Raw genomic sequence first — 11,076 nt, forward strand, 5'->3', positions numbered from 1 at the left:
TTGGCCAATTCCTTGATTTTTTCCTCTTAACCCTTTTTTTTTTTTTTTTGCCATGGTTGTTGCTAAGAAACCAAAGAAACGAAAGGCAGCCATAGGTGGCATTGTATTTCTTCCTTTTTAAGATCTTCCATGATGCACTAATGCTTGAGAAAAGCAAAGCACTACTATAGAATGGGTATGCTGAGGAATTAAATATCACACAAGTATAAGGTAAGCAGCAGCCTGAAGGGGCAGAGAGTAACAAAAGAGGAACGTACGTTGGGCCATCTGCAATTAGAGCAAGAACGTGGCTCAGGTCAAGGGTGTAGGTCTGCAGGTCAGGATATGGCAAACTCCGAGGCTCATTGAGCTCCATCATCTCTTTGTTATCATAAACAAAGGGAATGCCACCTTTCAGCTTGATAACATAATCCAAATTGTCTGGAGCATCATCGAGATTATAAGGATCTTCATTTTCTTCTGGGGGTGAATGGAAATCTGAAAACAAATTCACGTTACAGTTAGAAGAAATACCTTCCAAAAAAAGGCAAAATAATTACAAAAGGAACCTTCTGCTTCTGCAAAACTTAATTTCTAACAGATCTCAATATTTTCATTAAAATCACATCCAGTCACTGAAAGACCTGCTGTTACAACAAGATCTGTTTTGTGTGACAGGCATTAGTTGCAGCCCCTCTCTAAATTAAGTGCCTACCTTAATTCAAATGTCATATGTTATTAGAGTTCTCTGAACCAATGCATACAGATTTAATACTGTTCTTTATTAATAATGTGTTGGAGTGTTCAAAAATGAGTTTGCAGAAGTATTTAAATTAGGACAGTTGAAATACAGTTGAGATTTCTGAAGAGTAAAATAGTTGTTGGCTTCATACCCACCTTCATTATTTTCTTTTCACCTTCTGACTCGCTGTGGCAATTTTGGAAGTTCATATTTAAGCATAGAATCAGTTGTTTTGTTGTGTTTGGATTGGAGTTTTTTAGTTTGTGGGGGTTAGTTTGTTTATGTGTGGTTTTCTGTGGTGATGATTTTGTTTGAGGATTTTTTATTAGAACTTTTTTCCTAACTTTTTTTTTAATAGAAGCAAGAAACATAGAAGCTAAAAATAGTACAACACAAATCCAGTTTATCCCTTGACTTTCTGATCATAAACAAAATCACAAAGTACCAGAAGCACAGTTGGGATTTGTTCAGTACAGTTTTGTAGAGCTTTTAAAAAGTAATGAACTTTTTTCCTAAGAATCAAGTAATCACACACATTTCTAGGAGCTTTAGCTTATGTGAACATTCAAACACTGTCACTCCTGTTACAAACAGCCATCACTTCTTACAATATCTTATTAATGCAACCAGCACAAAGTGTCCTGACTGCGTTTATGTGAGCTGAACTACATTCTTTGGCTCAGTCTTCAAGATTTCTTCTTTTACCCATTCAGTTAAACCATGACAAAAAAAAATAATTACCAGTCCTTTTTTTCACCTAGAGTACATGAATGTATGTTATAAATTGATTCCATCCTTATCTCTAATATTCATAACAATGTAGCTCAAACTTGTGCTAATTAAGACATTGTGTGATGAGATTTCATTTTTTTGTGTCGTAAGTTTAAAACCATAACTGTAAGAAAGTTAACCTAATAATAGCTTGGAAATATCTCCCTGGCAGCTGTTCCAAAATATCTTTCCTGTCTTGAATATTCAGTATACTGTCCTCTTTACACTCTTCTGGAAAACAAACACTTTAAAACATATTTAGTCACCCTCTTTCAACCACTAAGCCAGAGGGTAATTGATTTAAAATTCAGTTCAAGGCTGAAAATAAGTTGTCAGCAACATGGACACATCTACAGTGGCCCATCTGTACAGACCAAAGGTTGCTCCTCACAGCCTAATCCAGAAATGAGCAGTGTAAACAGTTTAATGTACAAGCAAAGCCTTCAAGACACAACCCACCCAACAGACAAAAATAATTTGTGACACACATAGTGGGAGAATATGTTCAACCTAATAAGCCTTGTTGAGAGATCAGTTTATTTACCCAGGCAGAATGCCCAACAAATATGACTCCACAGCTTCCAGTCTTGACCTGGCAAGTGTAGCCTGCCTGTGAAATTCCTGATTCAGGGCTTGCTAACTGGCATGTCTGTATCATGCTTCAATTTATGATGTAGATGAGCTCATCACCCCTTTTAGTCCCCTATGCCAATATGAGGAGGAATGACTTCACTTTAAACCACAGCCATCCAGCTTTATTCTGGGGGAGCACAAGTATGCTACTTAACATCCCATTTGCTTAGGAAATAAAATAATCAGTGAGAATCTAGTCTTGGTTTTTAGGTTTTGACAGCTTCAAAGTTCCAAATTAGATACAGGATTTATAACTTAGGCCCGTCAGTGATTCTCCACTCAGTAACAGAATAAATTACAAAGACAGTCAGAAGAGATCATCACAAAAATACAACTGCCCTTTACTACAGTAGTGCATGGGCTTAATTCTGTATTTTAAAATACAGTTTAAATTTTTTTGAACGCAATTGAATATTTTAGAAAGGACATTCACCTGGGCACACCTCGTCTTCAACCTTCCACTTCTGATCCCGCATGCTGCACAGGTACTGAGATGTCGTTCTCGGGAAGCGATGGTAGGCCAGACGTGAGTACTTCTCTCGGATGAGAAGAGCTTTCACCAGGCTCTTGGCAGCTTGTTCATAGTCATCAACTGTAACCTGGAAGGAAAACCTGGGTAAATACTGGAAAAAAATAGCAGCTCTAGCAACAAACCAAATCCACACCGGTAACAAGGAGACTGAATTTCCAGAAACAAAAGTGTACAGGGCTTGACCATAAGGATCTTGCCCAAGGAGTCAGGAAGCCAGTGACAGAAGCAGAATCTAAATACAATATGCAGAACACACAAAAATGTTTTTATCCTACCATATACTATCTATTTATTGAACATCTGATTATGTTGTTATCCAATCTATTATTAAAAAGAGTATATAACAACTTCACTTCTGTTTAACAAATCACTGTATTCACAAAGCAATCTAGAGTTTGTTGCAGAGACCCATCATATTGGTATTTTATACTTCATGTACATATATGGGACCTTTTTTACACCGTCCAGATACACAAAGTGGGAAAACAATAGTTTCTTACCCCTGCACAGTAGTCCCCACTAATTGAAACTCTCTGGAATTCAGGTACATCATATGGCACTTGGACTGGCACAAAAGCACTTGGGAGAACTGGTGTAGCAGGAGACAGGACGGGATTGGCCGGTGGTGCTTTCCATTCCTGAGGTGGAATTTGTAATGACAAAGACTGGGATCTAATCATCTTGAAACTTTTCTTCCTATGAATTCATGGTATAAAACATAAAATAAGCCATGGTGTAAAACACTAAATACACTGGAAAACTGATTACAGCAAAAAAATCATCCCCTAGGAAGTTTTACAAATGAAATCTCTCATACCACAGAAAAAATGCTGGTCAGAAAGTACTTGTGCTTTTAGCTTTTCTGTATTGACATTTCACTTGATCTACACTACACACAATAGCACTTACCCTCTACATGAGTCCAATATGCCACAATTTATTTACAATCACTTTTAAGATGCCCTAAGGTTTTTGTTTGGCTTCTCACAACTTCAGTTTCAGCAAGTCACTGTGAAGAAGGGAAATGTGATCACTGTGCTCACTTTAGTAAGGGTTGATTCTTACAGACTGACAGCATCAGAATTCGTGAAGGATCAGACAGAAACAAGTCAATGTTACACATGGAAATTGTAAGTCATCATGCTGTTACACACACTTCTCATTCTTCCCAAAACTGGCAAGACCTAAAACTCATCTAGCTGTCAGACAAGACTAGGCAACAAAATTTCACACACAGTCATTCAGTTCAAATCGTAAGGAAAAGGAAGAGCACCTAGTTATTCCTTAGGCAGTGTTTGATGAGACTTGTGCAGAAGGCTGATGTTGGTTGTCAGAGTGATATCACAGCATGGCTTTGATACACAAGTCCACTCCTCCCTTCAGGTGTAGCTCACATAAATTTTAAAATGTTGCCTTTTCTCATCAAAGCTGTGATAGATGTGCACCTCAGATAAACCAGCTAAGAAAATTGCTGTGTTTTCCAGTGAAGTAATTGTAATACCTCAAGGGGAACTTTGGAATATCTCTGAAGATGGAATTAATTTTCCTTACTCAGTTTAAATGTGCTTAGATGTATTTTAAATATTAATATAACATACAAATACTATGTTATAAACTACCTGTGATATTAATTTCTTTTGCACTGTGGAAATAGTCCCTTACTTTTGTCATTTAGGTACCAAAACCTGAAAATGTTAGTAAGGCATCAGAATCACTGACAAAGAAAAAGGAACACTGGAGCATTCTCTGAAAGCTGCATATTACTTCTGTGGTTTTCTTAAGAGTAAGAACATGCAGTGCTGGTACAATTAACACCCAAATTTCATCCTCTAAAGCACTTGTAGCCACCTTGGAAATCAGCATCAGTTTCAAAAGGCAGTGTTTGATCAACTGCAACTGGAAACAGCACAAGCTGTACTTGTGCCACTGTCCCTGAATACACTTCAGTCATGCAGGATAGGGATGAACACTTGTTCTGTTCCCACATGTAAACAAAATACCTGTAATACCCCTTCCTGCAGTTAAACCTGTACAAAGCCTGAGTTTGTTTCTGTGAGATAATTTTTCCAAATTAAAAGTAAAACACACTAGTTCAAGAGGAAGTATATACCAAACATTTGTTTTACTGGAAACATCTGTTTTTCCTTTCTGTGCCTGTTTATGTCTATGAACATGCCAACTGGGAAATCCACTTGCACAATTCCAAACCCAAAGTCTCAGCTTCTATCATCAGTGAGTCATACCTTAATTTAACTAAACTGACTTTTCTCCCTTCTGCTACAGAAACATGATTCCAAGTGTTGCCCAACTGCCTTTCTGCAGCTAACCAGGTACATGTGCTTAGCTATCACTTTCAAAGGCTTTCTTGTCTGCCTGCTTTTTGAAGAGTCTGTACACGTCCAATCCATTTGGTGTCAGGCTGCTGCTAAGCTCATGTGACTCCAGAAACAGCCCAGCAGTCCTGTGAAGGGAAGATACTGGAACAGCCTGACATCAGGGGAACACTGCTTCTCTTACAGAAAAAAAAAAATATCCCAAACCAAAGCAAGTTTGCCTTCATTACAGCCATAGGTAAACCAAAGGTAGAATGATTTTTTTTTTCTTTTAATGTGCACTTTTATGGCTGACAGTGGTTAGATTTTATCTCTGTGAGAAAAGGAAACCTACAAATAACCTCATTATGCCAATACCAATTTTCACCTTACCCCTTGATCTTAAATATAAATTCTCTGCTATTTTTGCAGAGACTAAAGGAAATATCACACGACTCATTTTCTCTGTTAAATTTTCTGTTTCTTTTAACAAAACTAGAAAAAGAGAGGGGAGTGTTTCTTTTTCTGACTCTTCATACATTAAAGAGTCTTGGGGTTTTGTTCATTCCTACCCAGCTATGCTGTTTATTAAATTTGCATGAGCAATATCTGTGCTATTGCTGGGAACACAGGTGAGACAACCTGACCAATCCAAACTCCCTGGGGTCCATCCCCATACCTCCTGCACAGGACAGAAGGACACCACAGGGGTGGCCCTGGTACCTGCTGATGACCTTTCTCCTCAAGTAGTAAGAGGCAGAATGCTGCTTGCCAGGTACTTAAATACTAACTCAAACTCATTTCAAAAACTATTTTTCCACTAAGAGAGCAACTCCAGAACAAACCTTTTAGCTGTTTCCACAGACTGCTGTTCTGCCAGCTCCTTCTGCAGCTCCCTCTCCTTGGCCTCCTTCTGCCCAATGGGGCAGTCTTCAGGCACTGTGAAGAGCGACAACGCATCTTTGCTGTCTTCTTCTCTCAGGACTTTGGCAAACACCTTCTCTGCCAGGAGCCGCACGTGCTCGTCCACCTCCGAAATGTTCAGCTTGGGAAACTGTCGGGGCATCTCGCCTGGTGAGGAGCACAAGTTGATAAAGTTAGAGCTACAGGATGGGTGAAGATGTGTGAGAGATTAGGGGTTTTTTTCCCATGGTACGCCTATCAAAGTGCAGAGCTTGGAGCAAAATCAGGAGAAAGTAGAATGGCTCCGCAGAATTTAAACTAGCATGCAGTACACAAGAACCACAGAGCAGCTCTGCTCTTGGAGCCATGCTAATGTGTGCATCAGGAACCTCTTGGTATACCCACAAAAATTCCTAAGCAAATTATGTAGATATTTACCAGGAGATTCCACTTACTTGCACAGTCAGACAGACAATTATTTCTGATACAATGCAAACTCAGCTGTGTCTCCTTGCACTGAACCTGGAAATCACATTCACTCAGTTGCTTGCCTTCTTCTTTACTCAGTGACTTCAAACCAACAGGCAAGTCAGAAAAGAAGGTTGTACATTTCCACCTCACCCCATCCCTTGCACAAATCACAAAGTCACAGAACTGCCGGGAAGTGAAAAGTTGCACAACAGGAACAAAGATAGTTAACTCAGTGACTCTTTCTTCCACTTGCTCATATCACATTTTCGAATGCATGTGGGAAGCAGAGAGGTCATGGACTTCCATTTCTAGTTGGCATTTAAGTATTACTTTTCAAAAAGAATGTTTCATGTTTTAAATTTTTAAGTAGCTGGCCTTTCATCACAAAATGTTTCTGTTTTGTTCTAGCATCACTACTAAAATGCCATCTTTATTGTTGCATTTTTAGTTTCCTGGCTTTACTTTTATTCCATTTTCATACAATCCAGAACGTGCATTTTAGCATAACTGGAAGCATTCCAGAGGGAAAAAACACAGTGCTGATAAGCCACTGACCAGCATTATTTGTTGTGTACTATAAAGCTTTCTGAATGTCTTCAGTATGATGGAGTTTCTAACAAATAAGATTAAATTCTTATTACATAAGTTAAAAATAGCTGTGAGCATGTCACAGCAAATGGGTCTAAGCACTGCCAGAACGTGAAGTCTGGGTTCAAAACTGGCATTTCAGAATCCTTTTTGGTTAGAAAAATGCAAATATATTTTGTGAGATAGCATTCATTTAAATAACATACCCTGGAAGTCCGCATGGAGCATGGCAATTTTTTATCTCAACAGGCACAACTTATCAGGGCCCCCATTACAATTTTTCTGTAGGCATGCTGCAGGTTTCACATGTTGACATGTGATCCTTTTGATATGTGATCCTGTTGTTTTCAGCCTAAAATACTCTAATAAATGTCCACCTGTTTTCACAGTTGCTTTGAGAACATTTTTGCTTTTATTCTAAAAGCAAATGTAGTATGAAAATGTGACAAGAGTTAAACTGGACCTCAATACAGCAATTTAGTGTTCCCCCACATTACTTTGCATTCTTAGTTTATAAGAACCCATTCAGAGCCCAGTAGAAAAGCATCTCTAATTTTAAAGAGCTGTAGATCTGACTGTACTGTTTTGTGCCTTGGGAGTATTTGTTTTGCAATTAGTATTAAGCCTTCATAAAATCAAGTATAACTACATAAGAAATTTAAAAATACATACATGCTTAGTTGAATAATTCCATGACAATGCACTACTGTGTCTTGGTAGCATCCAAATTTAGGTTTGGTTTTTCAATTTCAACCCTCAAGGAAGTCATGGGAGTCCTGTCCCCTGACCTCAATGAGCACAGTTGTCAGCAGCAAGGGCCTTTTGGGCCACTTCAGCCAGAGAAAAACTCCCTTTATACTTAACTACAGTAAAAGTGCTAACAACACTAGTACAATGTGTAACAGTAATTTTTTTTTTCTGCTGAGCAGAAAATGCTGAGCATTTTCCAAGTTTGAATGAACTTTTTCCTAGACAACTGTGATCAGAAACAGAAATGCAGTAAGAAACACGCTGTATGAGAAACCATGCTGTATTTTAAATCTTTACAATAAGATATAGAGAAGAGACAGTAAGTATAGATGCACGTACAATCCTTCAGTGACACCAAAGTTTTTTTTTCTTTCTTACAGAACCCAAGCTCACATTCTCCACTCAAGCATGAGACGCTAAAACACAGAACAGTTTGAAGTGTATGTTCACCCACATCACTGCTAGCTCATGGCACTGAAATGAGCCTAATAAACCTAAAATAGTCATGAGGCACCCCATGCAATACTCGTGCGAGCTGTGCCATCCTGACTTGGAAGAGGCTCTTGTATCCAGTATCCTTCTATTGAACTGCTCTCCTTTGCCCAAGGTGAGCAACAACTAGACATTTTAATGGGATGGGAAGGATATGAATGGCACCCAGTAAATGATCTTTTCCTAAATATCGCGATCTAATAGAAAGGTTGGTTGCTCTTCAGTTCTGCACCTTTGTAGAAGAAAAGAAAGGTATTTCCCTTGAAACATGCTACACTAAAAAATAAATAAATAAATAAATAAAATAGATGGAATAATTACTTAAAAAGCAATTACCGATCAGGCATTTAACGGTCCCGAATCTATACCGAGCACATGCCGTGAAAGCCAGGGCCGCCTCCGAGCCCCGCGGATGCCCGGCGGGCGGCACCGCATCCCAGCGCCGCGAGCAGGTGGGGCCGGGCCCGCGGGCGCTGCCGCCGCAGGAGCCCCGCACGGCTCCGGCCCAAGGTCACCGCCGGCAGCCCGGGCCGGCCCGGCGCGGCACTTACCGAGCGCCCCGGGGAGAGCCATGCTGGAGCGGGGCAGGGCCGGGCCGCCGCCGGCCGGAGAGACGCTGCCCGGAGCCACTGGCGGAGGAGGCGGGGAGGAGCCGCTCCCGCCAGCCGCCGCCGCTCCCTGCTGCCGCATCCACCCGCCGGCCGCCCGGTACCGCAGTGCCGCGCCGCCCCTGCCCGGCCCTTTATGGCCCGCGGGCGGAGGAGCCCGCTCGCCGCGCCCCCGGCCCCGCCGGGCCGCCCGGCTGCCCCCGAGGTGGCCGCATCGCGGCCGGGGCGGGGGGCGCAGCCCGCGGGGCGGGGGGGCTGCGCTGTCCCGGCCTGCCCTGTCCCTGTCCCTGCCCTGTCCCGGCCCGGCCCCGCCCCGGCGCGGGGGGCGAGCGGCGGGCGGGGCGCCCTGTCCGTACCTCTGTGGGGGCCGGCGGCTGCACCTGTGGCGGGGCCCGGGCGGGACAAAGCGGCCTCGGCGGCAGCCGGAGCAGCGGGCAAAGCGTGGCCCCGGCCCCTTCCCCTTCGGCGGCTCGAAGGCAGAAGTCTCGCTGTCACATGGCCGCCGCCGGCGCGGCAGGCAGGGAAGGAGGGGCGGGAGCTCGGCCCCACCTGGATTCGCCTCAGCGGTGCCGCCCTCCCGAGCGCCGGGTTCAAAACTCCTCGCAAAGCGCTTTAACGTAGAAAATTTGGGTGCGAGATCAGAAAGTCGTGAGGCCAGTGCACAGTGACAGCCGGTAAGTGCGCTGGCGATGTGTCCCAGTCAGAAGCGTTTTTACCAGCGTCTCCCCTTCGGTGTAGCAACGCCGTCCAGGTGTTCATCTATGTTAAATAATAAACAAACAAAACCCCAATAAATTTTCCGGGTAGATAGGCCAAGATAAATAACTGAAGCTCCAACCCAGTGTAACTCAGAAGGAATGAGGATATTAACACGTGAAATAATTTAACCTTACTTTGAGACATTCTGGGCCCTGAAGCTGAAAGTTCTAGTGACATTTTTTGTCGGTTTGGCTTACAATACTTGGAGACTAACCTGAAGACATTTAGATATAAAAGTATCTTATCAATGCAGGGAATGCAGTGGGTGAAGGTAGTTGGTGTAAAAAGATGAGCAGAGTTAAAGGTAGATGTTCCAAAACATGAGGGGTCAGGTAGTTCTGTATCTCCCCAGCTTGGTAGGCATAGAAATGCTCCATGCATAAACCTCAGGGGTTTATGGCTTCAGAAACTCCTTTACTTCACACAGCTAGTGAAGAAATGAAGTGAAAAGAAAGAGGTTTTCCATCCCAAGTCTGAGTTGCAAAGAGTGAATATTTTGACTCTTAGACAAGTGTCAGCACATTCACCCTCATGTGGTCATAAAAAAGGCTGACTTACGGCCACAGCTGTTGCATGAGACATGTAGACAATCCAAAATATTTGAAAAGTAGTCAGCCGTAATTAAAAAAATGTTTTTTAAACAATATTAATACTACAAAAATAGGCATTGTTTCTCAGCCTGGGACTTATGCTGCATGCATGTGCTTTTCCCACAGTAATTCTGAATGTCTTCATCAGCTGCTGCTGGCAACACCCTGACAAAATATCTGCCACCCAGAAAACCACATACTGTAAGTGTCTATACCTGTGACTCACAGCTGCCCTGCCCATTTGACACGTGAGTAAAGCACACCTGTTGCTGCTGGCCATTCAATACACCCCTTGATTCCTCATCTGTTAGTGCTGCTTCCTTCATTTCTTTCTCCCGCTCGCCTGCCTGAACTTGCTGGAACTTGCTCAAACTTGCCTGCTATCGCAGCAGTTTGGTATCCATCAAATTGTAATTGTGCCCTGTCTGCTGGATTCAGGTATCCCACGGCCTTTTGGTTTTTCTCTCCTCAGCTTGGCACATCAGTCTTGCCTCTGCACTTGATTTAATCTCTTCTGTGGGATGCAAGAGCTTGGCAGAGTTCCCCCTCGTGCTAACTTTGTGCCAACCGCAGTAAAAGAATAACGGTTTGGGAGATAACTGTTCCTCAGCTGTCTTTCACAAAAAAACGGACAGCTCTGTATGCACCCTGTGAAGAGAGGCAACATTGCAGTGTGAGCTCACATATTAGCAAAGCCAGAGAATTCACACAGGAAGGCAAATGCATTAGCAAAGAAAAAACTTCTGTGAGCACTGAAGTGCAACTCCCGAAGTGTATAGGACACAGGGCACTTGTAGGCAAGCACGAGTACTTAAATGAGCTTTCCTTTTGTAACAAATTGGAAAACTTCAAAAGCAAACTGAGATAATAGCTGAGTAAATTTATCTACAGTAACTGAAGCATTAAAAAAAATGCTGTAGATCTGTAGTAAGAGCAGGGTAGATTG

At 42.4% G+C, this 11,076-nt stretch overlaps 1 protein-coding gene across 2 annotated transcripts in view; it reads right to left on the reverse strand.

Annotated features, from left to right (window-relative positions):
• AMPD3 (adenosine monophosphate deaminase 3) overlaps positions 1-8,746 on the reverse strand; it is a 29,395-nt gene extending 20,649 nt beyond the window's left edge. Inside the window, exons 1-5 of one of the 2 annotated variants that reach the window (XM_062494227.1) lie at positions 8,725-8,746; positions 5,815-6,040; positions 3,158-3,353; positions 2,559-2,724; positions 258-477 (exon numbers count right to left, since the gene is read on the reverse strand). In XM_062494227.1, coding sequence (XP_062350211.1) covers positions 258-477; positions 2,559-2,724; positions 3,158-3,353; positions 5,815-6,040; positions 8,725-8,746 — 830 coding nt within the window. Of the gene's footprint in view, positions 1-257; positions 478-2,558; positions 2,725-3,157; positions 3,354-5,814; positions 6,057-8,724 lie in introns of those variants that run through there. The other variant, XM_062494228.1, reaches the window with a different exon arrangement.
• Positions 8,747-11,076: the final 2,330 nt, after the last annotated feature.

The sequence above is a fragment of the Cinclus cinclus genome, chromosome 6, assembly GCF_963662255.1.
Source record: "Cinclus cinclus chromosome 6, bCinCin1.1, whole genome shotgun sequence".
Lineage (NCBI taxonomy): Eukaryota > Metazoa > Chordata > Aves > Passeriformes > Cinclidae > Cinclus > Cinclus cinclus.